Raw genomic sequence first — 26,121 nt, forward strand, 5'->3', positions numbered from 1 at the left:
CAAGTGAGGGGAGTGACTCCCTGCCCTAGAGATACGGTGCACTGCTGGAGCAGGGCCCCATGACCACCCTGTGTCCTTCTGAAAACAATGGGGTTATCAACAGGAGAAGGGGGCTCCATGGACTGATGATACGTGGGTAAGAAAGCTCTGTGCTCGGTGAAAGGTGTTTGCTGAACCACATCCAGAAACCCTTTGAAGCAGAAAACCTCCATTCTCCCTTGGATACACTGCAGTTCTTAATAAATAACTGTAATTAAGTGTGAGGTGGTAGCTTAAGAGCTCGTTCCCAGAGTTAACATCAAAACACTTGCTCTTAGCACTTAAGGAGACAATATGAAAGCAGACTTTGCACATAGATGAAAGTGCTGTTGTCAGAAAGGGCTAGAGAGCCCTGGAAATGGGGGGAAATGTCCCCACAGTGAGGACACAGCCTCAGCACCTCTCAGCTGTCTTTCATTGGTGACAGTGCATGTCTAAGGTAAAGTGATAACTGCAGAATTCTTCACAGGAGGTATCTAAAGGGTTGTAAAAAAACAAAAAACAAAACAAAAAAAAAAAAGAGGTCAAGGAGAAAGAACTTGGTTGCACTTTTCCCTCTTGATTGCAAGTCAGTGATTTTGCCAGTAGGCATGTGGCAGAGGGAGGCTGTAGAAGGCTCTAACTGCAGGCTCTGCCCTGTGCTTGCCAAGGGCCAAGTCTGAGCTGCTGCCGAGTGCCCTTATCCTCTGCTCCCATAAAAACACGGTGAAAAGCATTCCCAGGTCTGGGTTTCAGTCTCCTAATTGCTCCTGAAATACAAAAGCACAAGGAGCCAAGGTCTCATTTGCCTTACAATGATCCTCTCCTGCCCTGGAACCTGGGCTGGTCTTAATTTGTCTCTGGTTCAGGCAAGAATGGACTAGGCAGCTGTACATGTTATCTCTTGTTTTTTTGGAAGCAGGGAGCCTATTGCACAACAAAGCTTGGTCTGGATGTGGATTAAAAATGCATGTGTCTGGGGCACCGTGAGCCACGTTAGTCTGAGTTACTCTGATCCAAAAAAACAGAAAGGCATTAGGAAGGGCTCATGAGGGGGTTCCGTGGGGCTCATTATTTTTCCCCCATGGGACATAACAGATAATTTCTGTATGTGCGAGCCCATTTTAGCCAAATGGGTTTGCACTCCCAGGCCAGAGGAAACTCTAGTGAAGTCAACATAAATACACAGTAAAATTTCAGTGTCACATCTGGGGGCCATAGGCCGGGCACTTGTGGCAGGCAAGGTGGTGCCAGAAGGGAGGTTCATTACCTGACCAGGAGCTGAGGTTTGACCTCAGGTGTGCTTTCTGCTTCCTACACTTCTTACAGGCCTTTTAACTGGAGGATTTACAAGTGCCAGCTAATTGCATCCACATTAGCTGCAAACAAATTTTAAAAGAGTCCTTGAATATCATTCTAAATGAGCTGTTCCTAAGCTGGGTCTCATGTAAATTCAGCAGGACAGGGTAGATGGACAAAACCATGTTGGAATAATGCTTGGCACCAAGTCTCAAAATGCTTGCACTTCAGATGAAACGTGAGGTATCTTAGGCTGAATGATCAGGTGAAGGAAAAGTATAGCAATGGTTCTAGGAGTAGGGATGAGAAACAACCCCTCTCTTCCTCTGGTAAAATGCCTCAACACTAATGCTCCAGCACCCCCTTCTCCACGCTCCTGTTTCTGGCCATCTCTCTCTCCCTGGACCAAACACTTCTGCACTCCTTGCTGCATGGTAGCATGGTTTCTATAAGCCCACCAGACTGATTTAAAACAAGCAGCAGTTCCCAATGCCTGGTAAACCCTGGGCCCAGCAGCAGCCTCTATCTGAGGAGAGCTGGAGGCAGAGTCACCAACCAAAACTCATCTCCCTTTTCTTAAGCTTCTTTATCACAGCCCGTGTTTTCCCCCCCTCTCTCTTCGCCTCTGCAGCTCAACTGCACCCTCATTCCTCTCACATCTGGTACTAATTCTTTTTCCAGCAGAGGCACATGCAGATCACCTGCCTGATGTGTGACCCGAGGGGAAAACCACGTCACAGCCTCCCGGGCCTGCCAAGGTACCTCTCCTCTTCCCCAGTCCCTCTCTCCTAACTCGATGTGAGGTGAAAGCTCGGGGTTATTTTTACAACCCTGTCTCCCCTCTCAAAGTCAGATAACGTGGCAAGCTCTGAGGAAGACTTTCAATTGCCTGGAAGATTAAGGTGCTGAAAACACAATGGCACTGGCAGTCACCTTTAGTCTCAAATGCCTAGATCAGTGATTAAAAATTCAATAATAATAATAATTTAAAAAATCAGCTGGTGCTGACTTGTCACCACTGGGCTACTTCATTTCAGAGCTCCTGGAAGGCACCTGGATGGAGATGGGCACTGCCTCTCCCTTCCCAAGGGGAGGATGGTGAGTGGAGGAAAGCCCATTACCCTTGAGGGAGACAGATTAAAAAGGGTTTTACAGCTTGAACTTCGGTGACTTCTCCTTTCCAACCATCAAACAGGACAGGCTGTGTGCTTGGTGACTGCTCCAGGGACGGGGAAACCGAAATATTTGATAATCATTAAATAGCATCCTTGCCATGTTTGCTGCAGGTCACCCAGGAGCCCACGTTCTGCTACCTCCCAGTCTGTGCCTGTGGCCTGGCAATGCCACCCCCACCAGAGGGGGGCTGCTACGTTCCTCACCTGCAGGTTTCTACTGCAGGGTGTCACCTGCCCTTCATGTGACACATTCTGGCTTGGAGGCTTGCCGTGGTTCTGCACCCAGATTCTATTAGGGTGGAGGAGTCTGCTTGAAAAATAAAAATAAGTATAAATCAAAATTTAAATATAAGTATAAAAATAAAGTTTAAAATAAAATTAAAATTTAAATTGAAAATTAAGTACAGAAATACAATAAAAATGAAAAATAAGGAAAATAAAGTAAAAACGGGATTAAATGTGAAATGAAATAAAAATAGATAGAAAATAAAAAGAATAAAGATAAAACACAAAATATAAAAAAATATAAATAGGAGAAAGTAGAAAGAATAATAAAATAAATAAATAAAATAGCAATAAAATAAAAGTAATGCTTAAAAAGCTAAAATGAAATGAAACAACTAAAAATAATACTGAAATTAAAAATCAGTGAACAGCTACCCGGGTCTAACACTTGATTTCATGGGGATGTGAAGAACCACCCCAAGCTCTGGGGTACCGCTGCTGGACATCCTCCGCGCATCCCCCGTGGTGGGGCGTGGGCAGCAACCGATCCGTGTGTGGCGATCCACGGCCCTTTCCCCAACCCCACCCCCCATACCCCCCCATCCATTTTCTGTGTGCCTGTCCCTTTAAATCCCGGCAGCGGAGCCAGGGAATCCCTCTCGCACCGCGTCATCCTCGGCAAGGAAACCCGCGCTGGCGTCGTGCGACGCAAATGACCATTTTTGGCAACGTGCGACAACGGGCTGCACCAAATGGGGCAATGGGGGGAAGGAACGAAGATTTGGAGGCGGGGACTGACGGGAACAACACCGCCGCCCCCCCCCCCCCCCCCTACCGCTGCTACGCCCGCCCAGCCCGGAACGGCGCTCCGCCGTTCCGGGCTGGGCGGGCGTAGCAGCGGGGGGGGGGGGGGGGGGGGGCGGTGCGGTTGTGGGGCGGGCTCGGTCCAAGTCGGCTCGGTCCAAGTCTCCCCGTCCCGTCCCGCCCCCCCCCCGCGGCGGCGGCAGGTGGGAGGCTCCGCGCTGGCAAGGTGGGGCCGGTGCGCCGCGGGTTTGACGTGTGCGAGTGCACATGGTGCGGCGGCGGGCGGATAATAAGCGAGTGGGTCCGGGGCGATGCCATTGCTCTGAGTCACGGCGGGTGCGCGGAGCTGCCGCTCGCCCTTTCAGCCCGGAGCTTTTGGGGTGTAAGGGCCGGTTGAGTCACCCCCGCGCCGGGGAAAAGAAGGGGACGGCCGGTGGTGGTGGTGGGGAGGGAAGAGGAGGAGGTTGTGGGGGGGGCGGAGGAGATCCGCTCCGCCTGCAGCCCCCGGGGCCGGGGCAGCTCCGCCGGCGGGGCGAGTCTCGCCTGGCAGCGCGGAGAGAGGACATCGCTGCCTGCGCCTGCCTGCGCGCACGGCTCCGCTCTGCGCCCGCCGAGACCTCCCTGGGCGCTTCTCTTGCCGCCTGAGTCTCTTTTAAAAATTATTTTATTTTTCTTTTTTTATTTCTCTCTTTTTTTTTTCTCTTCTCCCCCCTCCAAAGCCTTTTAGATTTTTTTTTTTCTTTTTGGTCTTCCCGCGGCGAGCGTTGGGAGGCGAAAGGCAAGAGCCGAAGAGGTCGGGAGGGAGAAGGGGGCGGGGAGACGGCGAGGGGAGCGGCGGGTGTCGGTGCGGGAAGGCGGGGACGCGGCTCCCCCGGCCCGACCTCGGACCATGTACCAGGACTACCCCGGGAACTTCGACACCTCCTCCAGAGGCAGCAGCGGCTCCCCGGGACATCCCGAGACCTACTCCAGCGGCGCAGCCCAGCAGGTAGGGCTGGGCGCTGCCCTTCTCCCCCGCTCCCTCCGGGGGCTGCTGCCAGCGCTCCCGGCACGGGAGTTCACCGCCACGCCCGGGGAGCGGCGCCGGTCGCGGGGGCGCGGGCTGCCCGCAGCCGCCGTCCCGTCCCGTCGCTCCCGGCGGGGCCCCGCCGCTTTCCTTCCCTCTCCCGGAGCGAGTGCTGCGACCCTTCCGGGCGGGACGCCGAGCGCAATCCCCCTCCGATGGGGGCCGGGGGGGTGTTCACTCGGGGCCGGGGGTGCCGTGGGAGGCAGCGACCTGCCCCGAGCCGGGGCTCGTGCGCCGGGAAGCTGCCGCCGCCGCCCCGACCCCGGGTGGAGCGGGGCCCGCGGGTGCGGATGGGGAGCTGCCGCCCGGTGCCCGGGGAGCCGCCGCGGCAGCGGGCCGGGGACAGCTCAGAAATCGCAGGGCTCCTCCGGGCAGCTCCTCTCTGAAGCCGGGAACGCAAATAACACGGTCACTTCTCACTCTTGCTCCTTCCTGCTTTTGTTCTAGTCGGGAGCTTCTCTGTCCCGCCGTTTACCGCCCCTTCCCGGGCACTGGGGCGCTGTCCTGGGATCTCTCCCACCAGTTTGAGCGTCTGCCCTGGCACATTGGGAGGTGCCGTCTGAGCTACTTTGAAGGCGCTCTTGCAGCCGCCGTAAAACGCGCAGGGGATGGCTTAAAGTGGCGTCTGGCTCTTTCGAGCGTCTGAGGTGGTCTCCCCGCTTCTCACCCCTCATCTCCTAAACTTTTGACTCCGTGGCGGTGGCATTACTTTTGCCTCTCCCACCTGTGAGACCCAGAGGCCGGTGGCGTCCCTCCACGCCCTGCCAGCTCCCCGGCAGCTCCTTCGCTTTCCCGGGAGCCGTCGGCAGCTCCTCGGCTGGTGATGGCTTTTTCCCGAGCCGGGTTTTCCTGAGGGCCCTCCGGAGCGCTCCCCGCTCCGGCCGGCACTGCCTCCCCCAGCCCCCTCCCAAGCTCCCGCTACCGGGCGGCACTTGAAGAATGGGAGATATTTCCTGTGGAAGCGGCGTTAATTCACGGACCTAAAAGTCTAGTCGGGTGGTTTGAGGTTTTTTTTGTTATTTTAATTTTTTTTTCCCTTTCCATATTCCTAAGAAAACATCTCAGAATGGCTTATATGCCTAAATCCACCACTTCTGGGGAAGGCATTACACAATCGGGACGGTTATACAAACCTGGGTTATTTCATAACTTGTTTACATCAGCTGGCCCAGCCTCACTCTTTTTTTACTTTTTCAGAGTTGCCCCCCCTCCGCCCCTTTCTCACAATATTATTATTTCTTTTGTGGCTTGTGTGAGCGAACTGGCAGCATAAGCACATCGCTGTCTTTGCATCAGGAAATCATAGGATCATTAAAATAAATAAATAAATAAATTTAAAAAAAAAAAAGAGGAGGGTGAAAAAGTCCAGTCTTAAACTTTGCCAGCCGTACCAGCCCGTGACATTCCTCACATTAAAGAAGTTTTACCAGAAATGACTCGCCGCCGCTCCCCGCCCGCCCCAAACGCATCTCGCTGGTGCCCTCTGCGGGCCGAGGTTTACAGGGATTGTAGCTCGGCTGCAGTTTATTCCCCGTTTTACGGTAAATGCCGGGACAAGGTAGAGGGAGCGGGTAAAGGGGGGTTGAGAATCTGGAAACGGCCGGCAGGTTGCAAATTTTTCGCTCTCCCTTTCCTCCTCTGCGGGTTCCACCGCTTGCTGCGGGGAGTCACGAGTCTCCGGCGCTGCTTCATAGCTGAGCTATCGAGGTCTGACCAATAACTGGGTTTTCCCCTTTTTATTTTCTGAGGCTGCACGTCTGCAGCTGGTGTGCATGGCGTTTGATACGGGGGCCAGAGCCCAGTTTCTAGGGTTACTATCTGAAACGGGCTTTGAGGAGGACGCCGGCTTAGCAAGAACATAAATGTTTTCTTTAAGAATCCGGGAGATTTCTCAAGTCCTTGTGCATCGTCTTTTCCCTTGATCCTTACAGATGTTGTAGATTAGGATCAAATGTAAGTGTTGCCTTTACCCTAGCAGTCGGGCTGTTCTGCTGATTCTGGTCTACAGAGATTTGCAGAGTTTTATCACTGCTGAAAATATGCATTGTAGAAATTTTTTTAGTGGTTTTTCTTTCCCCCCCTCTCACCCCAAAGTAAGACAAGATGCATCGGTCACATGTTTAAGTGGAAACTGTGTCTCTAAGCCAAAACTTTGATGCTTTTAAATTATTTTTCCCATACAACGCAGCACTGGAACATTTTTCTTTTAAGTTGCGTGTCATGCTATTTTCCTAATCACTGACTTGCCATGTGGTAAACATAGACTTTAATGGGAAGGGTTTGTGTTCTTGCTTAGACTGGCTGGCTTTCTCCTTAGACATCCCAGCACTCTGTCCAGTTTTCCTCTGAGGATATCATCAGCATGGAAGAGCCACTGAGGGCCTTGTGTTCATTATAGCATATATCCTATGCACTCTGTATTTATTAACATCCTCTGAGTGGTCTTTTGTTAGTTTTTTGCAGGATTTGTTTTTGTCCCATGATCACTGTATGCTTTTCTAGACCACTTTCTGGTGCTTCTCAGTGCTTGCAGTTGCAGATGTAACTGAAGGTATCGAAGGGAGTGGAGACACAGCCAGGTGCAGGTAGAAACTCCTTGTTAAGGGAGAAGGGAACCGTGGAGCCAAAGCCTGAAATGTTTCTGTGCACCCAAGCTGTGACCTGCCAACTCAGTCTGTCTCTGCCTGTGGCAGGACTTGCTGGAGATTGCCTCCACTCTGGGTCAGGAGAGGCTCCTCGCCAATCCTGTGTTTTTAAGGCAGAGCAGAGACTGACCGCAGTTCTTGTTACTCTTAATAACAGGACTCTATCTGTTTGCTGTTGTTTTCTTTTAATGATACCTTCATCTGCATGTTGCTTGGGTCAGTAGGAGAGCGGTGGCTTCGTGGCTGAGCGTGTGCTGCGTGTGTAGCCCTGCAATCTGGCTATCACCACATCTTTTCTGTAGCACTGTGAATTCCTTGTAGATAAGGAGAACTGAGAGCTGGCAGAGTTGCCTCCAGGAACCTCTCTGAAGTCGGGAGACAAGGGCTGCGGGTGTCTTGGGTGGGGAAGTGGCAGGAGGGAGTCTGGAAAGAGGAGAAACGAGGAGGTGGATGAAGGCAGGTGGTTCTGGTAAGGGGGACTGAAGCTCCCTGAAAGGGGAGAAAAGTTGGGGCTGCAGTCTGGGGAAAGGGCTGGAGCTCCAAAGTGAGAAGGCCAGTGCTCCAAGGGACTGGGCAGGGGAGCTGTCAGGGAATTTGGGGCCTGCCATTGAAACCACTAGTGTCCTAGGGGTCAGAGCTGACAGCCACGGAGCAGAATCAGCAAGGTGTGTGTTAGTAGTGTTCTGGCATGGCAAACTGATCCAGTGCAGTGTCCCAGCAGGGAAAGTGAGGGATGTGGGGAAAGCCTGACCAGTCAGCAAGCACTGCCTTTTGTAAAACTCTGTGGCACCCTGTACCTGAAGACTCAGCCTGTCAGCTATTAACCTCTATTAATTTTCTGGGGGAAAATCCTGCCTTTGGAAAATACAGAATACAGGTTTAGGGAAAATTTTAAGCTATCTCCAGGGATTAGAAGTGAAGCTGATGACAGAGATGGAGCATGGTACAGGTAAGGACTGTAGTCCAGCTGGTCTCATCCTTGGGTGTGCAAGCAAGTACCATGGAGCTGTCAAGGGATGTGGCTGAACTGAGCCGCTCTCCTTTTAGTGTCCAAGAGTTAGAGATGGTTCTAGGTTGAATTGAAGGGTGACTGCAAGTGGTGTATCATGTTATCAGTAACTCAGCCAGATCTTTGTGTCAGACACTTGTGTCTTATGTGGTTGATTTGGTGGTGGTTCTGACTCTTCTGATGACCTTTGATGGGAATTTTTAGCTGGTCATAGAATGTTTGAGGCTGCAGTAATGTGGCACAGTGCAGAGGTCTTTTCCTCTGGAATGCAAAAAGTGCCTTTGCATAGCAAAGCACCAAAAGATCTTGGTAGGTTTTTCAGCCACAGCTTTCTAGTGTCCCTGCAGAGAAGACAGGAGCCTGCTTTCTCTTCTCTTCTCTTCTCTTCTCTTCTCTTCTCTTCTCTTCTCTTCTCTTCTCTTCTCTTCTCTTCTCTTCTCTTCTCTTCTCTTCTCGTACAAGAGGGATGATGGCACAGGTAGGCAAAGGTCATGGTAGAGGCCACTTGTGGAGCTGGAAGCAGATGTTGTGTCCCCTGAGCACCCGTGGTTTAACTAGTCTTGACCTTCCTTCCTTCTGCAAGGTTAAGATCCTTGTGATATGGTTGTGGAGGCACCAAGGCATCCATCCTCTCATGTACCATGAGGCAACAACCTGTACTGGACAGAAGGAGATTTTCATCTGCAAGTTCTTCTGTAGTCTTGACAGTTTGCCCTCTGTAGTTAACTGGGAGAAGTGACAAAGATGCCACGCACCCTGAAATGTGGGGTATGCTGAAGGTGTGCTGGATTCAAGGTCTGGGTGAATCTTTTTTAGGTTCTGGTGGGGCTTTTGCCAAGGTCTTGGTGCCAGTGTCATCCTGTCTGTGTAATTTCCTCACCTGCTTAATTTGATTAATTCCTTTCTTCTCTTGTCCTTTCTTGCTAGATTTTGAGCTGTCCAAAACTGTAAGTCAGCATTTGCTGGTATTCAAACTGGATCTTCTGGTCTCCAGGGATTGGCAACTGGACTTCTTAAGGCTAATTGTGGTCCAAAATGCTGTAGTTATCAGAATGTGGAGTACTATTTGCAGTAGCCTTGGTTTAACAAAGCACTTATGGTGCTTGACTAGGCACACCCTGAAAAGGAAATCTCTGTTGAAGTGCTGGCCCTTATCTGGGACACTTACCTGAGCTGAGGTCAGGCTGATGCAAGGGCTCTCACTTCTCTGGGAAGTGAGTTTGTGGACCTAAAAATGCACATTTTTTACAGGATCATTTCATGACTTAAAAATTGATGGTAGTGATGGCTGCTGATACTATGAGCCCCTTCCCTTGCACAGTGATTGCTGAAGCAAGTCATGTCTGTCTGTAAAACCCAGTCTAACCATTGAAAGGCTCCTGAAGAAGCCCTGCATAGACAAAAGCATTCTTTCTCCCTCTTCCCCCTCAGGGGACAAGCGATTGTTTTCCTTGCAGTTTAGTGCCAGCATATTATCCAGATGGATTTACCTCTGTCTGAAACAAGGTGTACATGTATTTTGGAGGAGATCATTACCTGCTGCCTTGGTTTTACTGCTGCCTTGTTTTGTCTAGACAGCGCAGAGAGCTGCAGGGAACTTGTCCGATCTCAATCCGGAGACCTATTTTATAGGCTGCTATTAAAATGCATATCTTTGCACGTAACCATCCTGGGGCCAGGTTGCTTGTGCTGTGTGTGCAGCGAGCACAGAACCACAAGCTGCTCTGCTTGCTGTACCAACCCTGTGTGTTCCAAGCCCAAATTTCAGGGGAATACTTTGGTAGAAGGTGGCTTTGCTCTGGTTGGTAACGGCAACTCAGAACTGAAGTTTCTCTTCCTTTTCCTTGGCCTGGCACAGAAGTGTTTTTTCTAGAAACTCCTTAATTCCCCTTTTGCTCCACGCCGGAAGGAGCAGTGGGCACAGGCAGGAGGTGGTGGGGAGGCTGCCCAGGAGGGGAGGCTGGTGTAGGGGATGCTGGGGAGGTGTAGGGGGGTTGAGGAAGGGAGCTGGGAGCAGGCAGGGCTGCTGTGGAGGGGAAGTGCCTTAACCCAGCACCTTCCTCTGGGGGCTGTGGCTTGCAGGGGCAGCCTGGGATGCTGCAGAGGCACCAGCAGGCAGTGCTTTTCCTTTGCATGCCATTTTTGATCCTCACTGGTGCTGCTCCTGAGGGCCTAGCTGATTTCTGAGTAAACGCTTATGTTCTGCTTTCACTGATGGTTCCTTCTCTTCTCTCTCTCATCTCCCCTGCCTTTTCTCCTAGAAATTTCGAGTAGATATGCCAGGATCAGGCAGTGCCTTTATTCCTACAATCAACGCCATCACAACTAGCCAAGACCTGCAGTGGATGGTCCAGCCCACTGTCATCACCTCCATGTCAAGCCCTTACTCCCGTTCGCATCCCTACAGCCATCCGCTGCCCCCGCTGTCTTCAGTGGCTGGACACACAGCCCTTCAGCGTCCTGGTGTCATCAAAACCATTGGGACCACAGTGGGACGGAGACGAAGAGACGAGCAGGTAACCACGGCAAGGAAGGAGAGCAGCTGGGGATGCCTTGAAAATAGGCACAGAGAGGTTTCCCCCCCACACCTTGTGGGATCTCCCAGCCCCACGGGACAGTGCTGAGGTCTGTCCCCTGCACTGTACACGTGCTGGGGTTTCTCAGAGTGACATAGGTTTTAAGCTGGAGGGTGATTTTTTTGCTGCTTTTTCACTATAAAGTGAGACTTACCTGACTTCTGTCAAATTGTGGGTCTGTTTCAAAAGCAGGTGAAACTCTGAAGTTGAGTCCTGCGTTTTGGTTAGAGTGTTTCTCGCCACTCCAGGCAGAAGGAAACCTCTGAGCAAGCAGAAGAGTTTTTACACAGGTCCTTTACAGATCTGACACCCAAATTACATCAGGTGGTATTTTATACATCTGCCTTGTGGCATCTAGCACTGCTCCAGTCTCACTTTTTGGCTGATACCACCGGCACCAGCAAGCATTGTGCAGGGAGGACCAGTTTCCCTAGAGCAGCTCAACTCTAGTAGCAAGAGCCTTCTGGATGCCTGGGGTTTAAATCCACCTTCCCCCTACAGAAACACAATTGCCTGGTCTCTTTACAGCGATGAGGTGGGGATCCCCTAAGAGGAGATTTTTCTGCTCCTGACCCAGTGGTGTTTTCATAGCTGGGATGGAGTGGCTTGTGCCACAGATGCCCTGTGCTCAGTCTCCTGATGGGATTATTGAGCCAGGACCCTGGATCCTGTGATGGGGCAGGGAGGTGGACTAGTAGATACAGACATCTCATCTTCTGGAAATCCTTTCAGCCCTCCCAGTCTCTTCTTGGTAAGAAATAGCCTTCTCCAGGGCAGTCTGATGAATAGCTTCCTACAGTGCTGGGCTGATTTCTTTCTGTCTCTGGATTTTTATTTTATTTAAAAAAAAAATAATTTAGATTTCCCCAAATTGTTCCCAAGCAGCAGTTGTGTGGGTCGTTGCAGAGCAACGTAATGAGACGCACTGCACACCCCCAGTACATGAGCACAGACTATTGCATGAGGTCTGTTTCTAATAAGACTCACCAGCCCTACTTTTACTTCCACGTCATCTGTTTTGATTCACAGTATAATTATTTTCTGCGAAGTCGCTGTCTGGTTTAGACCTAAGAGGCAGAGAAGAGGTTAAAGCCACTTTTCCAGAGCGAGCTGCCCTTCTGTGCAGGGGGAACCTGTGTGGGTGCACTGAGGCCCTGTTTTTGAGAGGAAGGATAGGGCAGCCATGGTGCTTCAGGAACATGCCAGCCCTTTCCACCAGCTGGAGCTACCTCCTGGTTCCCTGCTCGCAGGGCTGGTGTCCAAACCGAGGGAAGCTCTCACGAGAACTGGGGGAATAATTAGCAACAACTAATTTGTTTGACAAATGCTGCCTCTGTGTTCACAAATTGGCCGTGAAGAGATCACCATATTCTCCGCTTTATTTGTTATTCGGAGTTATTTGCTGAAGGATGCCTGCCAAGTTCCTGGCCTGTGGCTTGTTTGCAAGCCGTTCACTGTGGGTCACTCAAAGCCAAGTCCTTTTGATTAGACACGTGCTATGGCAGTGCCTGGGCACTTTACCATGGCTCTTTGGCTCAGGTTTCCACCGACCACGGCACCGGAGTGCCTTTTTGGAAAACATTGTGTAACACTTTATGAAAAGAGCCTGTTCTGATGAACATTTCTGCCAGCAAGTGCACGTATTGGGCTTGGACAAGCTACAGATAATGTGTACAGCAGGGACATAAAGAGTGCCAAATCCAACCTCTTTCAAACAAATCCAGCGACCGTTGACAGAATATTCCTTTTTAGAGCTGGTATAATGTTAAGCACGTCCAGATTAGGGGTTTTGGTCCCGTCTCTGTGATTTTTGCAAAGCATGGCCTCCAAGATGGGTAATTTTTAAAATGACTGAAGCCCCTGGGAGGAGAAATTTAAGTACCAACATTTTTCAATGAGGTTTGTGCTTCTGAAGCAGGAAAGGGGCTCTTGAAAAGCTGCACACAGAGGCCTCAAGTCACCATAGAATCTATGTGCATGCTTAAAGCTTTGCCATGTTGCAGATACTTGTGTGCAAATACATTTTTACCCTGTGCACGGGTGGGCTGGAACCTGAGCAGATAGAACTGTACTGGGGAAAGTGGGAACTCCTTGTTAGGGGGGGAGCATGCTAAAGCCCCACCAACTGCTGCCCAGCAGGTTGGAGGTAACCCCCACCCTGAAATGAAGCATTGTGATCTGCTGATGGAAAAGGCTTCAGGCCCAAAACCTGTGTCCTGTCATCCTAGAAGTGCTTGTGTTGTTCAGTGGCATCTGGTTGCTAGTGCTGCCTGCAGGTGAAATGGCAGGCATGGACCAAAACCCAAAACAAGGCAAAACCGAGCAAGGGGAATGCCTGGAGCCTGAAGTAAACTCTCTGAAACTGTGAAGATCAAAACTAAGGAAATAAAGGAAACCAGAATGAGGTTAGACTAAAACCAACATTAAAGGAAAAGATAGAAAAAGGGCGGACATTTTGTTTGCGATTTTGGCAGCCCCTGAAGATATTAAAACCGAAAGCTTTTAATGTAAAGTTTTTTTTTTTCTTTTCCATTCTCGCTAGCACAATGTGAGCTGACACGTGCTATGCAGGGTGCTCCTTTCACTTTTATTTGCAGTCACTGAGCCAAAGCCCCCACAGCACACACCAACCTGCAGGGGGCGAAATGCAGGGCTTGGGGTCAGTCAACAGCAGAGGAGTGTGGATGACCAAGCGTGTGCCATCAGTCCCCATGATGGTCTCTTTGCACCAGCTCCTGCTTGCTGTGTGCCACCACAGCACTGAGCTGGGTCATGCTGGCCCTCCTCAGCTCCTGCTGTACTGGCTCCCCCAGCCTTGGCAGGGGTGCAAGCCCCATCTGCTGCTCCTGGGATTTGTAAAACCGTGTGTTGAAGCCCAAAAGTTAGGCCTGACTTGACCAGACCTTGTGGGCTCCTGTTCACTTCCTCTGGTTTTGCAAGAGTGTTGCTGATGAGTTTCTATGGAATTGCTTCTGATTCACATCAGTGAGGATGTCAGCTGGCCTCAGGAACCCCTTGATACCACTGGAGCCTTGCCTGCTGATGCAAGAAGCACAGTGTGTTATCTCGCTGAGTGCTCGAAAATCTGAGGTCAGATTTTTGGGTGGTATAAATCACTGTTGCTTCACGGACTTCATGGGAGCTCTGCTGATCTCCCTGTCTCCCATTCCACCCCTTCCCCGACCTTCAAGCTAACAACTGTTTTTGTGTGGGAAGCAGCAGATATTTTGTTTCAAGAAAGAGACACTTACAACATTGTGCTCTGGTTTTGCTTAACGTACCACCCAAGTTGTGAAACAATCAGAGCATCTTTTATCTGTTTGGCCTTGGTGCAGATTCACTGAGATTCACAGTCCTCTTACACAATCTTCCCCGTTCCTTGCTCTGTCTTCTTCTCACCCTTCTGCTAAGACCTGGTGCAGGCAGAGATACTGTGTGCTTTCATCTTCTGCTGACATCAGTGAAGAGGGGGAGTGCTCAGCATCCTGCTGGATCAGGCCTTTTCCCTTTGCGTTGCGGTTAAATTCTCACAAACTTCAAGGAATGCCTTGCTCAGATCTGATTGTGGGTTTTCTTGGCACTTGCCCACAGCTGTCGCCAGAGGAAGAAGAGAAGCGAAGGATCAGGAGAGAGAGGAACAAGCTGGCAGCTGCTAAGTGTCGTAACAGGCGTCGAGAGCTAACAGAGAAACTCCAGGCGGTACGTGCTCTGTATACGTTTCTCCTTCCTTGTCATCTGCTCTTTGGACCAGCTCAAAGGGCATGGCTCTCCTGCTGCTGGCCTGTTTGAGGAAGATGCTACAAAACACACACCGTTTTCCCCTTCCAAGGCTGCCTGGTGGCATTGCTCCTACAACAACAGTGGTGAGGGCTCAGGAGCCTAAATCCACCCCACCGACTGCCCAAAATGTCCTAGGAGCTCTCTCTTCCTTTCTAGCCTCCCAACTACTGTGGGTCTCCCTCCATAAGTGGAAATAAAGATGCCTCAAACACAGGCTTTAAGGAAAAAAGCACTGAAGACAAAGGATCACCTGAAAGCACTAGAAAATGAGAGAGCCTGTATACGTACCTATATAGCAGCATCATTTATAGCCTAACCCCTTTGGATGGGGTTAACTGATTTCCTAGGAAGCACTAGAGAGACGTGTGGTCTGGTGCCACAAGGAAATAACTAGCTAAGCTGGAGAAAGTAAGAATGAGCATAAGAACCATGGTGTGGGTAAGGGACTAGCTGAAGAGGAGGCAAAGATGGGTTGTGTTGACAGAGGCTGGAGGAAAGGCTCCAGCCCTCCCACTCAAGAAGCAGCCTAGGGCTGGTCTTAGTCAGTGATCCTAATAACAAGGGCAGCAGCAGCAGTGAAATGTGCTGCTGACCTCAAATCTGGGAGGTATTGTCAGTGGAGAGGAGGCAGGGCATCCTATAGGAAGAGCTTAAGGATTGTTACAAATAAAGCAATAGAAGTGAGAGGAGTGCAAAGTGGGAGGCCTTATCCTGAAGGATAGAGGGTGAATTCTTTGTGAGATGTTGGCCTTGTCACACAGGAAGGTACTAATGCTCACAGATTGACTTTGAGCCATCGGTGTGATGTGACTTCAGGAAAGATAAACGTAGTAATCCTAGGATGCATGAAGGGAGAATCCAGTGAAGGTGGAAGTGTTGGTCCTTTGTACAAGAGTCAGGCAAGTGTCAGTCCTAATCTGAAATACGCATTACAGAAAGAAAGTAAAACAGTTCAGAAATTGCTGAACCTACCTCTGTCTAATTGAAAAGAATATGACTTATGTAACAAAAAAAAACCAAACAAACCCACCAACAAAAAAAACCACCAACCAAAAAAAAAAGCCCAAAACAAAACAGAAAGAAACCCACCACCAAACCAAAAAAAAAAGAAACCCAAAAAAACAAAAAACAAAAAAAACCAAAAAAACCCAAAAAAACCAATGGGAGGAGGTCTGAGTCCTCTTTGCTAAGGTGTTAATCAGACAAGAAGAGACAAGAGTGCAGTCACAAGTCAAGACAGAGTGGTAGAAGCTGGCCACGAGAAATTAAGGCAAGTTTATGAGAAGAATATTTATAACTGTTAAATTGGTGAAGTTTGGGAATAGGCTGCTGGTAGACACATGAAATTCAAGATACTTAACTGGCAATGACCTGGTGCCTGCTTGGCTTATGAAGAGTCTGGGGTGTATCTGCCTATGCCAGATGGCAGCTGGACTTGACGGCCGTGTTCCAAGTTAGGAGCAGTTCCAGAGCCTCTGATATTTACTTATTTCCCTTTTGTCTGCAGGAAACTGAAGTGCTGGAGGAAGAAAAGTCAGTGCTGCAAAAGGAGATTGCTGAGCTCCAGAAGGAGAAGGAGAAGTTGGAGTTTATGCTGGTGGCTCACAGCCCTGTGTGCAAAATCAGCCCTGAGGAACGTCGGAGCCCACCATCCAGCAGCCTCCAGAGCGTTCGGACTGGAGCAAGCGGAGCAGTAGTGGTGAAGCAGGAGCCTGTGGAGGAAGAAATCCCATCTTCCTCTTTGGTCCTTGACAAAGCCCAGAGGTCTGTCATTAAGCCCATCAGCATTGCTGGAGGTTTTTATGGGGAGGAGACACTCAACACTCCCATCGTGGTGACCTCGACACCAGCCATCACTCCTGGCTCATCCAACTTGGTGTTCACCTACCCCAACGTGTTGGATCAGGAGTCTCCTCTTTCCCCATCTGAGTCCTGCTCCAAAGCTCACCGGAGGAGCAGCAGCAGTGGTGACCAGTCCTCGGATTCCTTGAACTCTCCCACCTTGCTGGCATTGTAATCTCCCTGTGGCCCTCCATTTTGCCAGTGTGTTACATCCCCCCAGCACCATGGGGGGAGCCCTCTCCATGGGATTAGAGACAGGCACAGGATCGTTCAAGCACAAAGGCAGCAAGAACAAGGATGGGGAAGTTCTGCAGCTCCAGGAAGGAGAATGGGGACCAATGCCAGCTCTTTGGAGGCAGGAAATGGCAAGGGTGGGATTGACATGCCAGGACTGTTGGGAGAGGGTGATGTCCCCTCTGTAGGGGCTGCTTATGGAAACCGCTTCATGGATGCAGTGGACTTGGGGAGCACTCCTGGCCAGGACTGAAGGCGAGCTGTAGACTGTTTCTTGTTGTCCCTTTCCTTTGTGAATTGATCTGATTGGTTGTGCTCTATGCTTAGATCATTTTGGTTTGTTACAAACTTAACAACTTCTCTCTTTCTCTCTCTCTCTGTGCTTATCATTTCCAATGTTGTCGATCCCATGACATTTCATCCAGTTGCTCTGAACTCTAAAGACTTGTTAGGATCTTTCCTCTTGGGACAGGCTGCCAGAAGAACATAGTGTTGCCCAGGCAGGAGAGGGGTGGCTGGCAGGTCCAGCAGAAGGGGGGACCAAGAGCAGCCCAAAGGCTCAGCAGCAAGGGCAGAGCTTGCAGATCCTGCCCGAGGCACAGAAACAGTCAACAGAGACAGCAGGAGGCTCATGTGGGAGCCTTTCTTTTTAAAAATTTAGATCTGTTTATCCCCACGGGTTCCTCAAAACACAAGTTAGCATCTCAGGGCCAAAGTAGCACCAGAAAAGCTGCTGGGCTGACACTTACCAATGGCAGGGTTTTACCCCAGTATAGTGGGTATGAAATCTGCTGCTTGTTGTTTACTTTTCTTGGGCTGCCTGCTGTCTAGGGAGTATTGCATCTTCCTTCCCATCAGGGCTCCTGACTCAGCGGCTGATCCCTTCCTGTTAGTAAATCCTCCCCTTGGCCATATTTGCAGAACATGTTACCAAAAAAGAGGTGGCACCATGTGCCTATAAATCTAGGATGGAGACTGCAGCAGTAAGAGGGTGAAAGTAGCTGTTTGTACCCTTGCTGACTTTATCGCTGTTGAGAAACAAAGCAGTGTGCATCCACCAGTGGGGGTTAGTGGGTATTTGCCCAGAGATTCCTAGTTTCCCAGGCTAGGGAGAAGGCAGTGGTCCAACCTCCAGCACAGCGCAGGCCACAAGGCACTCCTGACCTGGCAGAAATGGCATGGTTGAAGTGACGTCCTGTTTGAACTAGAATAGAGCTTCTAATAAGCTCTGATTATGAACAACAAATTGATAGCAGAGGAAAATTGCTTACCATTATTTGCACCTTGGTCTTTGTCTTTTTTTTTTTTTTTTCCTGGTAATTGATCCAGTTTTGTTGGTGGGTTGATTGGCCTGAAGACAAAAAATGAATCAGAGGGCTCCTCCCCTAGCCCTGGGTCCTTGTCTTCCTCAACCTGTGGGCTTGGCTACTACTACTAAGCACTCACAGAGGACAAAAGTTCTCCAGTGCTGATGTTTACTACTGAAAACCATAATGTGTGTAACCTGTTCCTGTTTGGAGCCAAGCTCAATTCCTGTTAATGTCAAGGCACTGACAAACTGTGACCATGTGCATGCTAGGACTGCCCAGCTTGCCAGCTAAACCTCTTAGGGGGTAGCTTTTTGGTCCTGCCTGTTGAAGCTGAGGTGGCAGCTATTATTTTGGTGTAAGATTTTCTTGTTCTTTTAGATATATATTTTTTTTAATCAACTGAAACCAGGGTATTTCTTGGTCAGGCTGGACCTGGAGAAATGCAATATGCAATTATAGGGCCAGTCCTGTGAGATGCTAAACTGCTGCAGCCCCCATCAACTCAACTGGGAATTAATAGAGCTCAGTCTTGTGGAACTGGACCTTTATTCAGCAGGACTGACTTCCCTCAAACCCTGGCCACTGCCCACTCCTTGAATCATTTCAAAGGGACACTACTTTTGTTCTAAAGGTAGGCTTTGCTTTTTTGTTACTACTATTATTTTTAAACCCAGGTATTTATCAAACCTGCCAGAAACAGAAAGATATGAGTGATCTTTTTGCTTCATAAAGATGATTGTGATTCAGGTTTTTTCTTTATTGCTTAAGCACTTCCATCATTATACTGGTGCTAGAGGTTTCAAAGTGAGCTTATACAATAAGTAAAATTGATAAAGGAGTTCTCTTGTCTTTACATGAAACATCAAAACTTACTTTTTATAATGAAGTAGACCTTAAACTTCTTGTAGTTAGTGCAGAGGATCCTGTTTTTATAGTTGAAACCACTTCAGGTGAAACTGCTTCTTCACTAATGGTCTCCAATTTGCCAGGTGCTTGTTTGGGCCCCTCTGGATTGAGAATCTGAAACTGCTCAATAAAATGCCTCTGATTGTCATTTCCACCCATTTTTGAACAGACCTGATGAATCCTAAAGTGATGAATCCTAAACTATTTTATACTTTTGAGGCCAGCTGACCAGGACTGTTGTGTCCCAGAAGCTTAGAAACATTCCTACTTTGGGAAACTGGCTTTGGGAAGTGCCTCCTTAAACCTGAGTCAGCCTAACTCCAGTGGAACAACAAAAGCTTCCCTTTGCTTTTTGTCATGGAATCAATGCCCAAGGGAGCCGCAGCTGGCCCTTGCCCACTGCCTGCTGCCCCTCATTGACAGGACAGGACAGCCCCTTTCATGTCCTTCAGTACTCACAGGAGCTGTGTAAAACTACCCAGAAAAGAGAATTATTTTCTAGTATTTGGAAAAAAACCTGAATGCCCTGTGCCTGCCTGTTTTGTCAGATCTTTCAGAGGATGTCTGTTGGGGTCGCTGGTCTCCTGCCTTCTGTATTTTGTGGATCAGCCTTACTTTTGTTCAGTTTCTGGCAAGCAGGTACAACTTAAGCTCTGCTACTGTTTTGGTCTGGCCCTACATTCTTCTTCTTTTCAGGTTTATTGGTGTGCTTTTTGGGAACGGACTGTTTTCCCCATCCCCAAAATAGCGTTTTCCATGAGTACCTTCTCTGCCAATTCCTAAATGTACAGTGTCTCCATGTTCTGCATGTAATGGAGATGTGGGAGCTGTTCTAACTAGTGTCTGACCAAGAGTTTTTGAAGTAAGTAGAAAAAGGCCCAGGGAGTTTCAGCTGGTATTGGGTCAACTCTCTAGTGATGGACCCAAGGAAGCCTCTAATAACATCTTGAATTAATCAATGCCATACTGGGAGGAATAGTAGCAGCTGCATTGAAGGAAACAATCAGCTCCCAGGTGCTGTTTGCTGTCCCATTTTTTTTCTTGTTCCTCCTTCCCCCTTCCAAGTTGTGGCATTGCCTTCATCCATTCCTTTCTCGTGGGTGTGGAGACTGGGTAAGTCTCAAAGTGCTTGTGGTGTGATGGGATTTGGGACCAACATGCTGGGGACAGTAGCTCTCTGTTGTGTTTTTATAATTATTATTTAAATGATCTATTTAGTTCATCTGAACCTTTAATTTTGCTGCTTACTGTATGTAGGATCCACCTGGCCTTCATCCTAAATGAAAAGAAAAAAATTAAAGGAAAACAAACCTAAGACAACCCCTCCTCCCTGGTATCTTATTATTTATTGGCAGGCAGCCGTATTGTGCCTGCTTCAGCAGATCTGCCTACCATTAATTTAACATCCTCCCAAATCACATTCCTGGTGTTTGGTTGTTGCTTCTTTTTTGTTTGTTTGTTGGTTTTTTTTTCCATTCTAAAACAGACTTTTGAAATATAAGAAATCCTATTATTATGACACAAGTTCATTTTCATTAGGAAGGCCAAGTCAAATATTTTAAGAGGTGGGGGGAACAATCTACATTTTATTATTTATTTATCATGTTTACATCTTTTTTTCTGTTCAAGACTTGGATATAATAAAGAAAGCATTAAAGATACTTCAATCTTCTTCTTTTTTTAGGCTAATATATATTTTTTTTTTAATTCTTTAAATAAAAGATTCTGGGTTTTGTTGTTGTCTGTATAAAATGTAAAAAGAGATGTGTTTCTAAAGATGCATTATCATTCCTCTGTGAACAGTAGGTGGAGTTAAGGACAAATCTCAGAATACAAGATAATAATAAAATCCCATCCTGTTTTACTTAATTGTTCCCCTCCTATCCTGTATGATTAAAGGGTTATTCCACTTTCTTGTTTGTGGTTACTTGATATTAAAACCATATTAAAATGTGTAGAAAATAGGTATCCAATTGTTTTTGCTCAGTGAAAGGATGAAGTGTTGTATATATCTTGATATACTGTGTAGTTCAAAGTAACATCAATAAGGGATAGTGCATCTTTATTTAGAGCGATAAGTTACTAGTGTCACTTAAGTCTACTTTAAGATCCTCAGATACAGAAAGGGCCTGGTTCTGATTCCTCTCTGCTGAGGGCTAATTGAGAGATTCAGTAGCATTTCAAAATTTTGCTGCTGCAAAGTAGGTGTCAGAGGTGGAATCAAGCCTCAGTGATTAATAGGCAACCATGAGGATTGTTGAAGGTTTGGGGGCACCATTATCTTTTTTTTTTTTTTTTTTTCCTCAAAAGTTTTAGCTCGTGGAGGTTTTTTTGTTTGGTTTTGGTTTTTTTTTGTTTTTTTTTTTTTTTTTTGGTCTTCATTGAAAGTTTCTGCCAAGGAGGTTCTTCAAGGTCACTGCTGAATTGGGACTCTTTGCTTGTTGTGATCTTGATATTATTCTTGTGGTCCCAGAGAGTCTCAGTTCTGAGGAATTCTCTCTGCTGTTGTCTCTTCTCAGTTCTTTTTATTTCACTGTAATACAGGCCTACAGTATTTGCACTAAAACAAAAAGCTTGTTAGAGAAAAGCTTGCTGCTATGAAGAAAGAACATATTAGAATGGTTTTGCTTTTACAGTTTTAACTGAGTAGCATTTTGTAGAATAAAATCAATTTAGACTGAAAAGAAAAAAATTACTTTTTTTCCTCTGCCCCTCCCCTCCTCTTTTCTTTTCCTCCCATTCCTTGATGGTGTGATGTTCCCCCCTTCTTTGGTGCTCAGTTGTAATGATTGGCTGTATTGTTGACTATGCTGCTGAGAGTTATGACACTTGTAAATCTTGTTTTAATGACATTGTGGACACTTTTGTATAGCCAGAGCTAACTGGAGTTCTTTGTTAATTGAAGTCATTAAAAAGCTCCCTTTGCCATGAACAATTAAAAGCTTGCATGTTCCTTCAATATCAACAAATGGGCACAGCATTGGCAGGTGCCTGGTTGTAGCACATTTCAGGGCTTTTCATTAGAGCAGCTGAAATCCAGACAGTGTTAGCTGCAACCATGGCTAATGGGGCAGAGCCTAGCAGAGCAGACCTCCTGGGTTAAAAGGCAAATAATGCATTAATTCTGTCATCTCAGCCTCAAAAAGTAAGCACTAGAGATAGAGAATGCATGCTGAGGTGACTTTACTTTCTATTTTTTAAATCTACCTCCTCAGCCAGAAGGGCTCAAAGCTTCTGCCCTGAAAACATGTAGAGAGCATGGCTGCTTCACCTCTGAGAGTGAGGATGAAGTTAAGATGGGATTCCCTTGCTCACCTGGGAAAAATTGCAGTCTCTGGAGTGGAAGGAACCCAGGTACACAGAGTTACAAGTGGCGGATGTCCTATTGAAGTGAAAAAAGAAATGGTGGTGGGGAAGATGTTGGGCGAGTCATGGGTAGCCAAGCTGGCACCAGGCCAACCTGCTCCCAACAAGTAATATCTGCTTTGGCTTCCTGCTGGTCTCTGTCCCTTTTTTTCCCCCCTCCCTTATTTTATACATTTTATTTTATACATTTTATTTTATACATTTTATTTTATACATTTTATTTTATACATTTTATTTTATACATTTTATTTTATACTTTTTATTTTATACTTTTTATTTTATACTTTTTATTTTATACTTTTTATTTTATACTTTTTATTTTATACTTTTTATTTTATACTTTTTATTTTATACTTTTTATTTTATACTTTTTATTTTATACTTTTTATTTTATACTTTTTATTTTATACTTTTTATTTTATACTTTTTATTTTATACTTTTTATTTTATACTTTTTATTTTTTAACTCCTGTGTTCTCACAGTGCCATGGGGAAGGTGACAGATTTCAAAGTCAGTTCTGTGGCTGCTGTATGAAAATATTTGTGAATTCACAGAGAATCAGTCACCAGAATGCTGAATTGATGCACAAGCCTGTGTGAAGTGAGCTCAGCAGTCAGGAATCCATATTGTAGGAAAGTTGACATGAAGTCAACATAGGAAAGTTTGGGCTGCAGAACTTCCACCAGCCCTAGGGGATCCTGTGGGGTCAAGAATGACACAGGGGTGAGGGAGAACTTTTGGGAGGCTTTTTCTAAACACCCTTGTCCTGGTGGGACTAAGGGAAAAAGTAATTCTTCTCGAGGGGACGCCAATTATAAGCAAATGCACAGAAGGGCCCAAGAGCACCATCTCTTAATATCTATTTCCACAGGGCCTCCAGCATCAGGGAGTCCCCATTTGATCTCCTACTGCACAGAAGCTTTCTCTACAGGGAGTGCCTCCAGGTTTCCTGCCTCACAAAGGGCTTTCCCATTATTCTGGTGCACAGAGACACCCAGCCTCAATTTTGTCAAACCGGCTCCTTTGGCAGCGTATCCCCCCTCCACCCCTTCCCAAAAAAAAAGGCTAACAGGAGGATACGTCCTTGCTTGCCTCCTGCCAACCTGAAGTGCTCCCTAAGCTCCTGTTTGCTGACAGCACCCTTCAAAAAGGCTTAACGTTGCTTGTCTGCAAATGCTGGTTGCAAGGCTAGGCCTCCCACCTTATTTCCTCCCAGCACTGACTGGTTGTGGCTGCTTTTTATCATCATTAACTCTCAGGCACTGGAATGTCCACAGCAGTTACTATAATTTGGTTTTGAAGGATGAAATTACACAGTAGAGCAAACTGTCTTCCACCAGCCTTCTTGCTCTGGGAGGCCCCAAATTCTATCATGCTGGCATGAAAATTGTTTTTCCCAACATTTCCATCTTCCCTTAGATCTCCGCTGCAGGTAGGGAATTCTCCTTCTGAAACAGGCTTTCACCCTCCCTCCATCCCTTGTGCAAGTGAGGGATCTATGTGTTACCATGGGACAGGCAGAGTCCTGCTGGAAGAGAGATCACACATTCCTTTTGCAAAGAAAGGATGTGAGGGGCATCTGCACCAAAAAGTTTCCCATCAGAGCCAGTATTCATCCCAACAATGTTGTTGGTGTATGTAAGAATTCTGAGAGGCTCCCCATTCTCTTTTGATTATCCCCTTACCATGATTCAATACTCATCTCTGGACTTTTGTCATGGTCGTATTTCTTAGTGAAGTACCAAGACCTGTCTAATCTCTCTGGGCAGCAGGTGTGGGTCTTCTTTCTTATTCAGTGGAGGGGAAACCCTGCCCGGGGCAAAGCTTTTGTGGCAAGAAAGAGTAACTTGAATATACCATGCCAGAGATGGCAAGTTATCAGATGAAGGTTTGTGGTGTTTTGGGGTTTGTTGTTTTTGTTTTTTGTGGTGGTTTTTTTTTGTTTTTTTTTTTTTTTTTGGTTGGTTGGTTGGTTGTTTTTTCTAAAGTTTTAAAATTTGGTCTAGAATCTGCAGAAGCAGCTACAGGAAGTCTGTAGAAATTCTGTAGCCAATGGAAAGAGTAAGCATGTGCTAAACCTGTAGAAAGCTAAAAGGCAAGCAAAGCTGGAGTGGGAGTGTGGGGGAAAGGAGAACATCCAGAATTCTGGTTTTAAATGATGTTTCCACTGTCATGTGGGAAGGATGTGACAGAGTAAAAGTGTGACATGGTTATTGCATCAGCTACCCTGAAGTGGAACAAATTATGCGTTTAAAAAAAAACAACCCAATGACATCACCTTGTGGTCTTACTTCTACTGACCTTTATTTATGACCTTATCCCCCTAAAGTTTCATGTTATCTTGACAAGGCCCTGAATTTAGTTGCAACAGTCCCTGGCTCATGTGGCACAAGTGAGGCCCCTGTTCAGCAGTGCTTGGCCACTGATAGCACACCAAGCAATAGACGTGGGTTACCAACCTGGGTGGAAGATGCTGGCACACTCTTACATGGCTGAGGTTTAAAAGAAGGTTTTTCATGTGTGTTCCAGTGGAGAGAGATCCAAGACACCTCAAGATATTCCTTGATGAAGACAAGGAAAGACTAGGAGGAGAGGCTGAAAGAGCTGGGGTTGTTTGGCTTTGACAGAAGAAAACCCAGGGAGGATCCTGCCAAAGTATGTAAATACCTGATGAGGGTAGGGAGAGAAGGAGATGCTGTCGGATTCCTCCCAGCAGTACCAAGTGACAGGACAAAGGCAATGATCACAATTTTGCAGCAGTGGACATGAAAATAATTTTTTTTTTTTTTTTTCTTTTTTTCTCTGGGTCAAACACTGGCATAGGCTGCCCAGGGATATTTGTGGAAGCTTCAATGTTGGAGATATTCTAAACCTGACTGGAAATGGCTCTGAGCAATCTGCTCGAACCACCCCTCCATGAGCAGAGGGGTGGACTAGACACTCTCCAGTGGTGTTTACCAATCTTGACCATTCTGCTTTTCTGCTTTTGATTCCACATAGTCCAGAAAGAATATATTTCAAGCATATTTCTTTTCCCCCTGCAGTGCTATCTCATTTGAACTCCAGAATTCCTCTGTACTGAGTATCAGCTTTTTTGATGCTGGGTATGTGAGGTCAAACAGATAAGGACTAAGCTGGGAGGAGGATGTCATGGAAGACAAGAATGTAAACTGTTCAGCCTGCCACAGCAGTGTCAGTCTCAGATTTCCCTTTTTATTTTGCATGCTCCATTCTGCAGACTAGCATGGGGGAAGAGAGGGAGACAGGCCTTACATGGCTGTAATCTAGGGCCTGCATCCTACACATGACTGTACAACTCTGCAAGTTTATAGGCAGTGCCAGGAACTGTTGCCTACTTGCCTTTCACAGGCTCTCCTACCATTTTTCCTCTCTCAGGCAGAAGCTGTTTTTCAAGTTCCCTAGAAAGGTAAATACGGATCTACAGCCAGTAGCCCTAGGTGAGCTCCTGGGTCAGGCACAATCCACCAGCTGAGCACAGATGCTCCCCTTGCCCCCTACCCTCTTTCTGTACCTGTAAGTGAGCTCCTAGACTTGGGCCAATTCATCAGTGGATCCCAAAGATGAGACATGCTCATGCTGGTGATCACTGATGTGAGCGGCTGCAACAGGAAATGATGCTGGTTTGGGGCAAAGGGAAGAAATAGGTCAGTTCTTTTCCTTTGGGTAGCTTGAGTTATTCAAGCACTGGATGCTTTGTCTAATTTCTATTTCAGTTGCTTACATCATAATATTGCTCTGAAATACATTTAACTTTGTTTTGGAACTGTTTATGTCATCTTATTGAAGGCAGAGCAGCAGATGTCAGCCTGTGGATTTAAAAGAGAAGTTACATGCCAGAGGCCCA

The 26,121-nt window shown here is 47.3% G+C and overlaps 1 protein-coding gene across 1 annotated transcript; it reads left to right on the forward strand.

Moving 5' to 3' along the window:
* The first annotated feature begins 3,768 nt into the window (after positions 1–3,768).
* Positions 3,769–21,830, forward strand: FOSL2 (FOS like 2, AP-1 transcription factor subunit). Its single transcript, XM_071739406.1, has 4 exons — positions 3,769–4,509; positions 10,503–10,757; positions 14,409–14,516; positions 16,105–21,830. The coding sequence occupies exons 1-4, from the start codon at positions 4,411–4,413 to the stop codon at positions 16,612–16,614; spliced, it is 972 nt and encodes a 323-aa protein (XP_071595507.1). The 5' UTR covers positions 3,769–4,410; the 3' UTR covers positions 16,615–21,830.
* The last annotated feature ends 4,291 nt before the right edge of the window (positions 21,831–26,121 follow it).

This window comes from Heliangelus exortis, chromosome 3, assembly GCF_036169615.1.
Source record: "Heliangelus exortis chromosome 3, bHelExo1.hap1, whole genome shotgun sequence".
In the NCBI taxonomy this organism is placed as follows: domain Eukaryota; kingdom Metazoa; phylum Chordata; class Aves; order Apodiformes; family Trochilidae; genus Heliangelus; species Heliangelus exortis.

What these genes read in the sequence shown, in the direction of transcription:
- FOSL2 (XM_071739406.1), top strand. Translation starts at nt 4,411, where the DNA reads ATGTACCAGGACTACCCCGGGAACTTCGACACCTCCTCCAGAGGCAGC. An exon ending in CCAGCGGCGCAGCCCAGCAG is followed by an intron (nt 4,510 to 10,502) that starts GTAGGGCTGGGC and finishes CTTTTCTCCTAG; the next exon opens with AAATTTCGAGTAGATATGCC. An exon ending in TAACAGAGAAACTCCAGGCG is followed by an intron (nt 14,517 to 16,104) that starts GTACGTGCTCTG and finishes TTTTGTCTGCAG; the next exon opens with GAAACTGAAGTGCTGGAGGA.